Source organism: Schistocerca gregaria, chromosome 1 (assembly GCF_023897955.1).
Source record: "Schistocerca gregaria isolate iqSchGreg1 chromosome 1, iqSchGreg1.2, whole genome shotgun sequence".
Lineage (NCBI taxonomy): Eukaryota > Metazoa > Arthropoda > Insecta > Orthoptera > Acrididae > Schistocerca > Schistocerca gregaria.
Window position 1 is genome coordinate 1,165,158,267 of NC_064920.1, and position 16,302 is coordinate 1,165,174,568.

The 16,302-nt window shown below is 41.9% G+C and overlaps 1 protein-coding gene across 2 annotated transcripts in view; it reads right to left on the minus strand.

Moving 5' to 3' along the window:
* Window positions 1-16,302, minus strand: part of LOC126284182 (lachesin-like) — a 1,090,923-nt gene that overhangs the window by 271,477 nt on the left and 803,144 nt on the right. For both annotated transcript variants that reach the window (XM_049982939.1, XM_049982929.1), the window contains exon 2: window positions 12,622-12,728. In XM_049982939.1, coding sequence (XP_049838896.1) covers window positions 12,622-12,728 — 107 coding nt within the window. The remainder of the gene's footprint in view (window positions 1-12,621; window positions 12,729-16,302) is intronic.

The window sequence follows — 16,302 nt, forward strand, 5'->3', positions numbered from 1 at the left end:
CACAGGCAACAGAGCATGCACAATGTCGGCACTAGTACAGTGTATATCCACCTTTCGCAGCAATGCAGGCTGCTATTCTCCCATGGAGACGATCGTAGAGATGCTGGATGTAGTCCTGTGGAACGACTTGCCATGCCATTTCCACCTGGCGCCTCAGTTGGACCAGCGTTCGTGCTGGACGTGCAGACCGCGTGAGACGACGCTTCATCCAGTCCCAAACATGCTCAATGGGGGACAGATCCGGAGATCTTGCTGGCCAGGGTAGTTGACTTACACCTTCTAGAGCTCGTTGGGTGGCACGGAATACATGCGGACGTGCATTGTCCTGTTGGAACAGCAAGTTCCCTTGCCGGTCTAGGAATGGTAGAACGATGGGTTCGATGACGGTTTGGATGTACCGTGCACTATTCAGTGTCCCCTCGACGATCACCAGAGGTGTACGGCCAGTGTAGGAGATCGCTCCCCACACCATGATGGTGGGTGTTGTCCCTGTGTGCCTCGGTCGTATGCAGTCCTGATTGTGGCGCTCACCTGCACGGCGCCAAACACGCATACGACCATCATTGGCACCAAGGCAGAAGCGACTCTCATCGCTGAAGACGACACGTCTCCATTCGTCCCTCCATTCACGCCTGCCGCGACGCCATTGGAGGCGGGCTGCACGATGTTGGGGCGTGAGCGGAAGACGGCCTAACGGTGTGCCGGACCGTAGCCCAGCTTCATGGAGACGGTTGCGAATGGTCCTCGCCGATACCCCAGGAGCAACAGTGTCCCTAATTTGCTGGGAAGTGGCGGTGCGGTCCCCTACGGCACTGCGTAGGATCCTACGGTGTTGGCGTGCATCCGTGCGTCGCTGCGGTCCGGTCCCAGGTCGACGGGCACGTGCACCTCCCGCCGACCACTGGCGACAACATCGATGTACTGTGGAGACCTCACGCCCCACGTGTTGAGCAATTCGGCGGTACGTCCACCAGGCCTCCCGCATGCCCACTATACGCCCTCGCTCAAAGTCCGTCAACTGCACATACGGTTCACGTCCACGCTGGCGCGGCATGCTACCAGTGTTAAAGACTGCGATGGAGCTCCGTATGCCACGGCAAACTGGCTGACACTTACGGCGGCGGTGCACAAATGCTGCGCAACTAGTGCCATTCGACGGCCAACACCGCGGTTCCTGGTGTGTCCGCTGTGCCGTGCGTGTGATCATTGCTTGTACAGCCCTCTCGCAGTGTCCGGAGCAAGTATGGTGGGTCTGACACACCGGTGTCAATGTGTTCTTTTTTCCATTTCCAGGAGTGTATTTATTTTCAAAATGACCAAAGATAAATAATATTCACATTTTTCAGGTGTTTTATCAGACCTTTAACTAATGAGTCAGTGGAACTATTAGTATTGATTAGTTTGAACAACCCTTTTGTACAGAATGATGTTGAGTTGTTTGGAGGAGGAGACCAAATAGCAAGGTCATCGGTGTCATGTGATTATGGAAAGATGGGGAAGGAAGTTGGCCATACCCGTACAGAATGATGAAGCAGTTAGAGAATTGCGAGTGCTACCTACAGCTTCATCTCAGAGAATGTTTACTATCCACTCTGAGGGTAGGCAGTTAGTTACAAGCCATGTCTCTATTCCCTAGCTGCACTTGCTGTCATATTGTGCTGTCAGTTACTTTGTTCTCTGTTACGAAAGAATTATGAAGAAATTAATGGTCCACTGCGGTTACTACCTACAACTGAGAGAAAGCAAGTAAATGTGAATGCAGGTATATGTGATTGCAAACATAAGTACGAATATGTATCAGTTTTACTGTCAAAGATACATAGTACAAAGTACAACATTTTATGCGTTTGTATTGGTTGGACTGTGGGAGGAAGATGTTCGTCATACATTCGCTTCAGAAGATGTAACCTACACAAAACGTGTGACGCGAAACGCTAGTACTTGAAGAAATATAATTATTGGTTTGTTTCGTACTCCGTAATACACGCTTGTGAAATAGTAATATTATTAATGATCTTTTAAAAACAATTTAGTTTCGTGAATGAAACACAATCGAACATTTTTTTATTCCTGAGAAAATTTCCGTTCGCCCCCCATGGGCAATTACCACAGGGTGGGAATCACTGTTCCATATTGAAATAATTGAACCACTTACTGTCGTCTGTACCACTCAGGATGGACTGTCTGCAGTACCCAACACTTCATTCTCAGTTACACGATTTTTAAAATGCTGTAGTTCTCCAGTTCCATGCGTTTTTTTAGTTTTCCGTTAAAGTATTAATTCGAAAAATGAGTGTGGAATAATACTGATTCCTAGTTTCACTTTATAATGAGAGAAGCGCGGCCTGTGAGGAAACATCCTGTTATTAATTACATTTCTTTAGAGATAACGTCCTACATCGAATCTGCCATCGTATGTGGCTCAACAATATACTTTTTTTGTGGTACGAAGAACTAACATCAAAGTGGATGGAAAAGACAGGGTTTAGAATAACTTTGGGGACTCATAACTTAAATTGCATACTTCATGGATACATAGCATCTGGCCAAAACTAGATATCTTACTCAGCATTACAGGCCAAAACTGGTTCCCGCCGTGCGGAGCGTTGTAAACTAAAACAAGTTCGGCCACACGACGGCTGAAGTGAATGGAGTATTTCGAATATAATCTCCAACGTAACTTTAATATTAAATAATTATTCCCTTTCATAAACATAATAGCTGCAGCCTAAACATATTACACAATAAAATGTTAAGAAGTATTACTTTTCAGTACCGAGCCCGGTGGCGCAGTTGCTAGCACACAGGACTCGCATTCTGGAGGACGGCGGTTCAAACCCGCGTCCAGCCGTGATTTTCGTGGTTCCTTTTAAAGGGAACGGCCAACACCCTCCCCCCCCTCTTTTCCCTAATCCGCTGGTACTGATGAACTCCCTGTTCGGTCCCCTGCCCCCAAACCAACCAAACAACTTTTCTGTGAACATTAGTGAACGCCAAAAAAGGTGGCGCTACATTTCTTACAATTAATTTATGTTATGAAAATCTGTTTCATCCATTGTAATGTTACTTCTTTGTACCAAATATCTGAAGATGCTGTAAAGCGTTATAAGGAGTAATAATAAAAAGCACTTAGTGACCAAGACAAGAGTACATTGTTGTGCCTTTTATTAGCATTTGAGGGGAAAAACTGTTTAGTATAGTCGCTAAATAACGTCAGCCTCGCCTCGCAGAATCACAGCCTAGAACATCAGTGCTATGGAAGAACGGAACAAGTCATGGATCAAGATACACTGCGACCATTACAAGCTGTTATTTTCTGAGTAATGAACATCGAAAATTGGTTGCTTAGAGTTAGTCATAGATTTTAATCCATGTCCAACTGACGTATTTTTGGCTATATCATTTAGAGTGTCTATATGACGACGCATAGTGACTGTACAGTTCATGACAGAATACACTGAGACATTTAATTTAATTATAAGTATCATGTTTGTATGTTGGCAGCGCTATAGACTGTGTTAATATCGCAAACAGCGCTGTGCTACCTCTGCAAGAGATTCTGTGGTTGGACGGACAAGCAGTTAGCGAGAGTATAGAGAGGTGTATACACATAATTTTCTTTGTAGAGACACTGTGCTGGTAGGACATGCAATGTAAAGTGAGATGAAATGATTTGCTTATAAGAAAATACGCAAGGAAATGTATGATAATGGATGTTTGGTTGTTAACGTTTGGACAGTGGAATTATTAACAACTATATAATTTTTGAAAGAGGATGTCACATGAATAAGGTATAATTTCCTAAATACATTGTTTGCTCTTCAGCAAAATCTTTCTTTCGTTAATCATTTGCCTCCTAGTATTTATAGTCTACAGTAGGTAGAGTCTTTTTATTTAGCTGGCTGTAGCTGGTACTTGCTGTAATTTCTGTAGCTTGCGTTATGAAGCCGACCAGGATGGCCGAGCATTTCTAGGCTCTACAGTCTGGAACCGCGCGACCACTACGGTACCAGGTTCGAATCCTGCTTCGGGCATGGATGTGTATGATGTTCTTCGGTTAGTTAGGTTTAAGTAGTTCTAAGTTCTAGGGGACTGATGACCTCCGATGTTAAATCCCATAGTGCTCAGAGCCATTTGAACCATTTTTGTGTTATGAAGATTTTCCGTGATATAATTGACACATGAAAAACAATGGGGTTTGCACTGTTTGGAAGGGATTTGTGATTGAAATGAGTTTAGACAATTGACAGTGTTGGAGGTAGTTCCATATTTCTTCAATTTCATATATTATGGATTTGTATCATCGTTAGCATCTCTTGCAATTCAGTGCTGTTCTTCCGTGTTAATTATTGGAAGTCCTGTTGTCAATGTATAGCAGTCAGATTGCATTAGACTTGTATATTGTGGGTAATAAATGAATAGGTTATGTTTAAGTTGTCTTTGTCAGAGTAAATTCTGTAGGTCAGTGTTTAATGAAAATACTTAAAGAAGTTGTATCCACCGTGAATGATTGTTTATGTTAGACAGACAGAGATATTATGTGTCAGTCTGATTACTGTTTTCAGTTCACAGCAGAGTGTGAAATTTCTCTTTATTAGTAATTGCAGCGCGAAGCTGGGACCAGTGTTTATCCTCAGTTTTAAGGCTAGTATTCTTTGGAGGGGAGCCACATCTGAAGCGGTGGAACTTGATTGTCATAGTAAGGTGCATAATGCCTCTGCAGCACTGTTTTCAGCTCACCTGAGTCAGGTTTAGAAAAGGAAAGCTAGAAGCTCTGTAGGACAATTGAGATTAGATTGTTAGGTTAATATTGTAATACAGAGATAAGAGTAGATTGTGAAGTGAATTTTAGGAGAGAGAAATGAAGTAGGTGATAATGGCTGGGCCTGTTTATGAAGGCAAGAGTAGAGAAAGCTGTAGAGAAAGGGGGAGAATAGGAAGGGAAATGTTAGAGTTGATAGGAAAATACTAATCGGGGCTGATTTCAGTATCTCGGGGAGGGAATCAGTTGAAGATTCGCTGGAAGTGGAGCCATTTAGAAATGTCTTCGTAAGTAGAATACATCAGAGTTAAGAGTTCATATAATAGTGTAATCGAGGAATGTTGACATAATTATGATACTTCACAATCAAATGGATCATAACAACCTGTAAATAAACATTATTACGAAATAGTAGACCACAGCATCGACTTCAGTGAGCGACGGCTAAATAAGATAACAGCTTGTAAAAGAGCAACCAAGTGAAAGTTTTCCATAAAGATTCATATCAGACTCCCTTCAACTGTTTCATTTGTAAACAATTTTCCCTAATTTACGTCTGTTGAATTACGTAGTACTTTAAATATACGTGAGTGTTTTTATACAATACTTTATTAATTCAATCACTCAAGTATTCTGATGTCCCTTACAAGCACTTTTATAATTATTAGGACTTTTTAAGGGATGGCATCAGTGAAGAACCAACGTTTTATAATGATTATTTATCCACACACATCTGGTTTCAGTAAATCAGTCATCTTCAAATCATTAGTATCGTTAACGATACAAGTTTAAGAATTTCAAATACATAATTGGTTCTAGATGCAGCATGTGTTATACAGCACCTATTACGCTTTACAATTTTCATCAGTCACTAAATTAAAAGTTTACACCAGAAGTAGATCATATGATTTACGCTACCTGGCCAAAGTTGTACCATAAATCCTTGCATAGCGGTAATACTATGATGGACTGTCTACGTTTTCATTTGATGGCTGAGGAAAAAAAAATATGAGGTAAGACACACATGTATGATTTTGCAGCTATAAATATAGTAGTTACGTATGAGGCACTGAGGAACTTTCCTTAAACTTGTAATGTTAATTGGTAATTTAAAGACGATTGCTTGCTGTCTTTGAATAACTAATCAGTACAACAGCTGTTGGTGGCTCCGTGATGCAGTTCTTTAAATAAATTAATGGTCGTTCCTGAATTCATTCCTTAAATAAATTAAATGTGTGTGTAGAAAGGTCGACACAGGCGCCATCAAGCTTTCCCACATAGCGTAGCACGCCATCTCACGAGGTGCAACGCGGGCCACGTGTGAACAGCACGTTACTGGCTACGGCGTGCGTCGGCAAACATTGGGTGCTATCAGCAAACAGGGTGACGCGTCGCCTGGGAGCAGCGGATGACGCTAGGGGGCCGCAGCGCCGGTGAAACCCATTAGCTCACCCCTGCGTCTAGGCCACCCACAATACACTACTGTCTGCAGGCGCTGAGCAGCGTCGGCTTAGCTACGTAAGTCATCCTCTGCATACCAAGACTCTACCAAAAAGTGACCGCTTCACCATAGATTCATTAAAAAATCCAACTCTCATACAAAGAAGAGCTTCAAGTGTCTGATTACATTACAAATGAGTTAACATGTTAAACATTTGACGTGAAACATGTAAAACCTATACCGCTGTTGACGTAGAACGACAATCCAGTAAAAGACCTTTCATTATTTTGTGGGGCTGTAAAGGAGAAAATATTTTTGAAAAGGTATGAGATTATGATTAAAGTTTATTATAATTAACTAAGTGATCTTATCAGCAGACACTACAAAAGATAACTAGGTGATTTGCGCTCCGTTTCAGGAAAAACTAGTTTTCCACTGATCTCAACGTTTATGACGCCATATCTCCTGGATTATTCCTCGTAAAATGTTATGATTTTGCAGATATGTAGTGGTATATGTGGGTACTGTCTGCAAAATGTCTTGCGAATAGGCGTGGTACGAAAGAAGTGACAAACTAAAACGTCATGGCTGATACTGAAGTATTTATTGCATGGAAAGCGAAAATGGAGTGAGCATAAGCATTTTTCGCCGGCCGGTGTGGCCGAGCGATTCAAGGCGCTTCACTCTGGAACCGCTACGGTAGCAGGTTCGAATCCTGCCTCGGGCATGGACGGGTGTGATATCCTTAGGTTAGTTAGGTTTAAGTAGTTATAAGTTCTAGGAGACTGATGACCTCCGATGTTAAGTACCATAGAGCTCAGAGCCATTTGAACCATTTTTAAAGCATTTTTCGTTTCATTATTTTGTGAGGGATGTCAGAAAAGTTTCGAACAGGTTTAAATCTGAGCGTTCTTCATTCTCAGAAACTGGATGAATATCGTCTGGATAATTTATGAGTTCTGGATTGTACTGCGGCAAGACATATGTAATGTTCATAATTGCAATATCTGACATCTGTAAATTTTTAACTCAAATTATAACTCTTAGAGATCATATAATAACAGATATTAAATTTTTAGATTTGGTCATCAATTGCATGACGGAAGATCAGTTTTTTTTTGTCTATACAAGCCTTCAGTTGGGCAGCGTACATCTCTGACTGGGTGACAGTTTTAAACATTTAGTAATATACTTCACAAGCATTAATTGTTCTCTATACACTTCTCTAATCTCCCTCTCTCTCTTTGTTTCTTTGGGGGGAGGGGGGAAGCAAAAGATTTTTGACTGGATTCACTGTTTCTTTGGGGGGAGGGGGGAAGAAAATGGTTTTTGACTGGATTCACTTCGCCCACTAAGAATTCCACTCCTGTGCCAAGCTTTCCGTCTCAGAGGAGTGGTTCCAACCTACAGCCTCAATTGTGTGCTGGACGTATTCCAATCTCTGTCTTCCTCTATAGTTGTCACCATTTAGAGCTCCCTCTAGAACCATTAATATTCCCCTGATGTCTTAAAGCATGTCCTATCATCCCGTCCCTTCTTCTTGACAGTGTTTTCCATATATTCCTTTCCTCTCCAGTTCTGGGGAGAACATCCTCATTCCTTACCTTATCAGACCACATAATTTTAACATTCTTCTGTAGCGCCATGTCTTCAATTCTCGTGTGTTCCGGTTTTCCTACAGCTATGTTTCGCTATCAAACAACTCTATGCTCTAAACGCATATACCTAGAAATATCATCCTCAAACTAAGGCATATGTTTGATACATGTAGGCTTCCGTTGACGAAGAAAGCGCTTTTTGCCAGTGCTAGTCTGCTTTCGATGTTCTCCTTGCTAACTCCGTCGTTGGTTATTTTGTTGTCTAGGTAGCAGAATTCCTTCACTTCTTCGGCTTCGTGACCATCGACCCAAATTCTAAGTTTCTCGTTGTTCTGATTTCTGCTACTTTTCATTACTTTCGTCTTTCTTCGATTTACTCTCAATCCACATTTTGTACTTATTAGGCTGTTCATTCCATTCAACACCTCTTGTAATTCTTTCTGATTTTCACTAAAGATAGCAACGTCATCAGCGAAACTTGTTATTGATAGCCCTTCACCTTGAATTCTGATCCAGCGCTTAAACATTTCTTTTATTAACGTCATTACTTCTTCGATGCACAGGTTTAAGAAGAGGGGTGGTAGATTACTTCCATGTGTTGTAGCACTTAGTTCTTGGTCTATCAATTCTCTCTTGGGCCTTACACATATTGTATATTACCCGTCTCTCCTTGTATTTAACCCATATTTTTCTCAGAACTGTGAACACCTTTCATAATTCGACATTGTCGAACGATTTTTCTGGTCGACAAATCCCATGAACGTTTCTTGATTTTAATTCAGTCTTGCTTCCATCAGAGCCGAAAATAGAACTTCCTCTGGCGCCTTAGCCTTTCTAAAGCAAAACTAGTCGTCATTTCACAGATCCTCAATTTGCTTTTCCATTCTTCTGCATATTATTGTGGTCAGTAACGTCTATGCGTCAGCTGTTACGCTGATTGTGAGATAATTCCCGCACTTGTCGGTCTTGGTGTCTTTTGAATTGCGTGGATGATGGGCCGGCCGGGATGGCCGAGCGGTTCTAGGCACAACAGTCTGTAACTGCGAGACCGTTACGGCCACAGGTTCGAATCCTGTCTCGGGCATGGATGTGTGTGGTGTCCTTAGGTTACTTAGGTTTAAGTAGTTCTAAGTTCTAGGGGAATGATGACCTCAGCAATTAAGTCCCATAGTGCTCAGAGCCATTTTTGGGTGGATGATGATTTTCCGAAAGTCTGATGGTATATAGCAGCATCATACATTATATACATAACATGAATAGTTGTCCTATGGCCACTTCCTCAATGATTGTAGAAATTCAGATGGAATGTTTTCTATCCTTACTGCCTTATTGGACTTCAAGTCTTCCACAGCTCTTCTAAATTCTGATTCTTATACTGAAACCCCATCTTATTCCTGTCGACTACTTTATCCTCTTCTATCACGACATGAGCCAAGTCCTTCCCCTCACATAGGACCTCAGTGCACTCTTTCCACCTACCCGCTCCCTCCGCCTTATTTGACTTCAACTCTTCCAGAGCTCTTCTAAATTCTGATTCTTATACTGAATCCCCATCTTATCCCTGTCCACCACTGTATCCTCTTCTATCACGACATGAGCCAAGTCCTTCCCCTCACAGAGGACCTCAGTGCACTCTTTCCACCTACCCGCTCCCTCCTCTGCATCTAACAGAGACATTTCTATTCTAGTTATTATCAGGTACACATACGGGCATACGTGTAGCTTACTATACATATAATAGTTTCTGATGCCATGTATCCAGATTCAATTAGATTGTCATTTCTCTCTCTCTCTCTCTCTCTCTCTCTCTCTCTCTCTGTGTCTCTCTCTCTCTCTCCCTCTCTCTCTCTCTCTCTCTCTCTCTCTCTCTCTCTCTGAATGGGAATCCAGCAGAGAACTTCCTTGGTCTATCTAGTATTCATTCCCTTAGTGATATGTCTCGATTACCTAGGAAGAAACGGTAAGGCCGTCTTCAACCCGAAGGCTGGGTTCGAACACCACCATGTCTTATCAGAAGAACCTCGCAGATGCCGTTTTAAACAGGCTTAGGTAGCTCCTGGGGACCTTTGGTTTGATCTATAATTTAATGAAGGCTCCCTAACACAGTGAGACTCGATATTTCTTGCATGAAGAAGTACTGCCAGAGGCGAACGAAGTGAAAAGTGACAGACACCAGTTAAGTATTTTCCCCAGCTTATTTCTAAGACTACTGAGGGACAACGCGAAATTAAGCATTAATTTTGTACATTCCTGTGGATTAGAAAACGGTTTTTTGTTTTCTCCGCTTCACAGGTAAAGACCGAAACTATTATGTGCTTACACTACTGGCTATTAAAATTGGTACACCACCACGAAGATGAAGTGCTACTGACGCGAAATTTAACCGACAGAAAGAAGATGCTGTAATATGCAAATGATTAGCTTTTCAGAGCATTGACACAAGGTTGGCGCCGGTGGCGACTCCTACAACGTGCTGACATTGGGAAAGATTCCAACCGATTCCTCACACACAAACAGCAGTTGACAGGCGTTGCCTGGTGAAACGTTGTTGTGATGCCTCGTGTAGGGAGTGAAATGCGTACCATCACGTTTCCGACTTTGATAAAGGCCGGGTTGTAGTCTATAACGATTGCGGTTTATCGTACCGCGACATAGCTGCTCGCGTTGGTGGACATTCAATGACTGCTGGCAGACTATGGAATCGGTCGATTCAGGAGGGTAATAAGGAACGCCGTGCTCGATTCTTACGGCATCGTATCACTAGCAGTCGAGACGACAGGCATCTTATCCGCATGGCTGTAACGGATCGTGCAGCCACGTCTCGATCCCTGAGTCAACAGATGGGGACATTTGCAAGACAACAACCATCTGCACGAACAGTTCGACTACGTTTGCAGCAGCATGGACTATCCGCTCGGATGCCACGGCTGCGGTTACCCTTGACGCTGCTTCACAGACAGGAGCGTCTGCGATGGTGTACTCAACGACGAACCTGGGTAAACGAATGGCAAAACGTCGTTTTTTCGGATGAATCCCGGTTCTGTTTACGGCATCATGATGGTCGCATCCGTGTTTAGCGACATCACGGTTAACGCACATTGGAAGCGTGTATTGGTCATCGCCATACTGGCGTATCACCGTGCGTGATGGTATGGGGTGCCATTGGTTACACGTCTCGGTCACCTCTCGTTCGCACTGACGGCACTTTGAACAGTGGACGTTACATTTCAGATGTGTTACGAACCGTGGCTCTACCCTTCATTTGATCCCTGTGGGAAACTACATTTCAGACGACCGCATGTTGCAGGTCCTGTACGGGCCTTTCAGGATACATAAAATGTTCGACTGCTGCCTTAGCCAGCACATTCTCCAGATCTCTCACCAATTGAAAACGTCTGGTCAACTGGCTCGTCACAATACGCCAGTCACTACTCTTTATGAACTGTGGTATCGTGTTGAAGCTGTATGAGCAGCTGTACCTACCTGTACACGCCATCCAAGCTGTGATTGACCCAATGCCCAGGCGTATCAAGGCCGTTATTAGGCCAGATGTGGTTGTTCTGGGTACTGATATCTCAGGATCTGTGCACCCAAATTGCGTGAAAATTTAATCACATGTCAGTTCTAGTATAATATATCTGTCCAACGAATACCCATTTACATGTGCATTTCTTTGGTGTAGCAATTTTAATGGCCAGTAGTGTACTTTATTACTAATAGCTGTGATCTCAAGTTAATCTAGCAACTCACGTGCCACTGCGTCATAATTATGTTGCGGCGAGTAGGATATCGCTTCATCGATAGTGCCTCTCACGTCTGAATGAGACAGTGCACCTACGGTGTACTGACAGTAACACGGGCACTTAGTTCTGTCGTGCTGTATCGGTAGCAACCGGGTGGCTTCGGCTGGCAGTCATGTGCTTTTGATTGTAGCCAGCGTTCCCTAGGTAACAGTATTCTGTTTGGTAGCCATTGCCGTTCGCTGTGTTACTCTGTTGTGCCTCATTCTATTTCGCACTGTTTCCTTTTGTTGTAACAAGGTTACTTAATAACGACATTTACAGTTTATTTTAACATGTCACTGCTACAGGTGACTTTAGTTTCGATTACGAACAATATTCAAGCGATTTTTACGCCTGTGTATGACTTCTAATTTCGTGGAAGACGGAAGCACAGTTTAAGATGCCTGTACAGCAGTAGGCAGACAGAGCCTTTCCCCCTGCGTAGCTCCTCACACCGTGGCAGTGAGCTAACACACTGTAGCTGTACCAACTAACGGTAGCCAATGAGATTTAGATCCACCTTGCAGTGAATACAGCTGGCTGGTGATAACTGCTCTCCCCAAGAGAGCGTGGTCGTCGTACTTTCATGTCGAAACAATTTTATGAACACAAGAAATAATTTGAGGTGTAAGTGAAAATGGAGAATTTTTTTATCAATGCAGAAGTCTCGAGCCCAAATAAAGCTGATATACTCAAGCAGATGTAGCGTCCAAAAACATTAATGCATTCCTTGAAAGAGGAGTTATGTTTCCAAAACTCTTTGACTTTTTTTGTAAAAATATAAGAAGACCGACGTTAGCGTATTGCTAGAAAGAAAAAGAAAACATATGGGTAATTAAAGCAACAGACACGGGCAGCCCGTGACGAAATCCATGGGACAGACCGACCGTAATAACAGTTTCAGGCGACTGGCAACACGGAAGGTGTCTGCAAACCCTGTTCACTCCACAATTCTCTCTCTCTCTCTCTCTCTCTCTCTCTCTCTTTGCGCAGAGGCGCCTTACGACGTGACGCGAGTTAACAGTGTCGTCTACTGACCTTGAACTGTCCGAGGTTGTCAACAACGCAGGACAGCGAGGCATCCCTTCCGAGGGCGACCGTCACGTTGGAGATTGGCTCGACGAAACGCGGGCCGTCCGTCATCGCTGAAACAGAACGGGTCTGTCATTGGCACAGTTGTTTCGTCACTGGTTGCACTACAGTGATCGCAAAAGATTTTACTATTTGCTAATTAGTTTAAAACAAGCAGAGTACATAGTGAATTTAACAGTAACTGAAAGTAGAACAGCAGTTTTGAAAAGCAAATCTGGTTTCCACGTTATTAGGATAGACGGTGAAGTAGTAAGAAAACTGTCATGGTAATTTGTAAAATGATTTTTTTAATCACCTACCTCAGAAACAAAAATCGTTAATGCGCCTAAATATTTTGAATCTACTCCTCCATATCTAGTACGAATACCAAGAATAGAAATATTTTATCACAATATACGAGTATATGAACTGTGTTTTTAATTATATAACCGCCAGCCTATGGTTTAATGCTTCTATTACATGTTAATATTCTCTCATTTCCTTCGAAGTCTGGTGGAAGGTCAGCCTCAGTTTCCTAAATGACTCCATGACCTCCTCCACTCCTGACCTTTGGCTTATTTACGCGCTATTGCATAACATCTGGCATAGGCCGTATTCAAGCTCCATTTGTTGTCTGTTTGGCCATCCAGATTCTCTGACAAAAGAAAGTGTACTGTATTACACAGATCACGCTACTTAGCCTAGCCGTTCTAAGTGCAAAAATCACAGCTATGACGCAGGTGACTGTGTATTACAGTTATAGGCTACGTCATTTTAAATTAGTGACACTCTACCATACTATGTGCTCGTTTTAATCATGCGTATGATGGTTGCATTCAGAACACATCCACCAGCCCTCCCCCTCATCCCCACGTACCAACCTCTTTTTCTCAAAGTAGCATTTGAACCTAAAGACCTTAATTTTTTTATATATTCCAATCTTCGTCTTCACCTGCAGTTATTACCCTATGCAATTCCCTCTAGCAACATCGACGTTATTATCCGAAGTTTTAAGACACTTTTTATAGAAATAATTCAAAAGCCAAGATCGCTTGAATACTATTTACTGGATAACCGGTTTCAACACACAAAGGTGCCATCATAGGATCTGAATGTAGCTTAACATTTATAAACCATTTGGATATAACGATACATGAGGTCGACCAGCTGATATAAAATCATTGTCAAAAAAAAACTGCTCTCATGGTCATTCATTCCACAAGATATGTAAAACCGAAGCCACAAGACAAAACAATTTGGTAGTACTCAAACGTGGATCCATGGAGGGTAGACGACAAATTTTTCGGGAATCAGTACTGAGATAATTTATGGTATTGGCATTTACGGCTGACTGCAAAGCGATTTCACTTTCTTCAGCCTATATTTAGAGTGAGAAACGCGAAGACAAGACAAGGTCAGAGAAATTAGCGTTCATACGGAGGCTTCTAGAAAATAATGTTTTCCATTGCTCAATTTGCGTGTGGAACAGGAAAGTAAATGTCTAGTTTTTGATTTTCCGTAAGTGTTGCCACCAGTACCTGTCGCAACGTCAGAACAGACTCTCTAATGCCTTTGTCTTTCAAAGCCAAACTCAACGTCGTGTGATACACTGTAAATTTCTCTTTTAGTGCATATTCATTGAGCTAGGTTGATGTGGTCGCTGAAATGCATAAATGCATGATACTATTATCAAAACAAAAATTGATTTGAAAGTTAACGGCATCGGCATGCACGATAAACAATTATCATCATTTGATTTAGGGACGATGGATTTGGAACGGCATCGGTATGCACGACAAACAATTATCATCATTTTATTTAGGGAGCATGGATTTGGAACGAAGGAAAATAACCTATGTATTTCCAAACAAGTTTTTATTTCTTCATACTAAATAAATGGAGGTGTTCTGATAACCTGCTTCGACTGTGATATTTCTGATACTTACTGTTTCGTAAATACTGCTCCTCGCATATAGTAGCTCACTTGATGGTTTTCTTCAGCTCCCACCATGATGTACCTAAATTATGCCACAGCTGTATATGTAACAGTCAGGAAACTGAACTTAGATTAATCTGTTTAACCTTTTGAATAAAGACTTATGAACGGTATGCACTATGAGATCAACAACAAATCTCTTTGTTATAATTCTGAACAGGAGTTTATATAAACTACGTTCTGTTACGTCATGTTAAAACATTCTCTGAAATGATTTAAAGCAGGCGTCAATTGGTTCTGCGGAATTTACAGTTGTAATGCAGTTTTCCGAATGCCGATGTTGATTGTTACCTCGTTCTCTAAAGCAGCTATTGTCCTATTAGAGGTGGTAACTCATTGGCTTCAACCGGCTTTGGAAGTAACTTACCCAGCAGCTATAAGAGATCTACAGTTCTACGAGAACTCTGAACCATGGTGACACTCCATGATGAAACTTGGCAGTGATCAATCGTTCCCAAAGTTTAACGAAGCGACAAGAAAAAGAAAAACACTGAGCATTGAAACAGGAAAATTAGGATTCCATATTTGATACTTACCAGTCCAGACATCGAGTCACATTGTTTACCCGTTGTCATACAGATTTTTGTTTAGCACGGTTAATTACCTATGATAATACCACTTAGGTAGGTGAAGGTTTGTACGATGTCTGGTGCTCCGCATCCAGACGTTCCCCACAATGCAACCGCAGATGAAAGAACTGATTACGAGCAAGTCTTTTGCTTCGTGACCGGCATTAATTGCTGATCGAATACAGAAGCAAAATCTAATTTCTCAGCAAAATTCCGGAAGTTTTAAAGGCAATCTTCCTGAATTTGTGGCTTATTTGAGGCTGTGGATGAGACCAGTTCATAACAGAAACGAGAAAGTGGAGAAAGCAATAGATTTCAACCAGTGATGCTGAACCATAAGAAGCGAAAAGTTTATAGCCAGTGTTTTCTGGGACGCAAAAGAGTTATTAATAATAAATACCTACAAAGGGGTAAAATAGCAACTAATTACTAGTAAGCAGATGGCATGGACAAACATGGAGAAAAGTGCATGGGAATAAGCAAAAACTGCGAAAGAAAATTAACTATACTCCTGCTTATAAATTAGCTTTGGCAGCGGGAAACATAAAGGGTATGAAGTACCTACTTTCGTAACATCTGTCTTATTCCCCAAATTCAACAAGTATGTAACTGATTCAAAGAAAATGTAGACTGGAAAGTGGAATTAAGAGTTTATAGTAACTGTGGAAACGTATTTTGTAGGATTTGCAGAATGGCAGTTAGAGGTGGAATTTGCACACTGGATAAACAATCGAAAACAATTACCGATCAGAAAGGAGGCCATCTATAAGTATTGCAGCATTCACTACCAGGCTGTGGAATTTTCACATTGGCCTCGAATCTCTTTTCTGCATGATACTTTCTCACAGATTTCCTTGAAAGTGTTTCATTGTTGTTCATAGTTGTCCAGAGATATATACATCATGTTTTGCCAAAAAGTATATCTCTGGCACTTGGTGTTGACACAAGAAGACATTATTTTCATTCACTTCTGAAATGCCCCTTCTCCTAGAGCATTTAGGCAAGAATTCGTCCTGGCTAAGAACATCAGTATTACAGTCCATATGAGAACGTGGAGTATATTATAGGTTTACGGAGGTAATG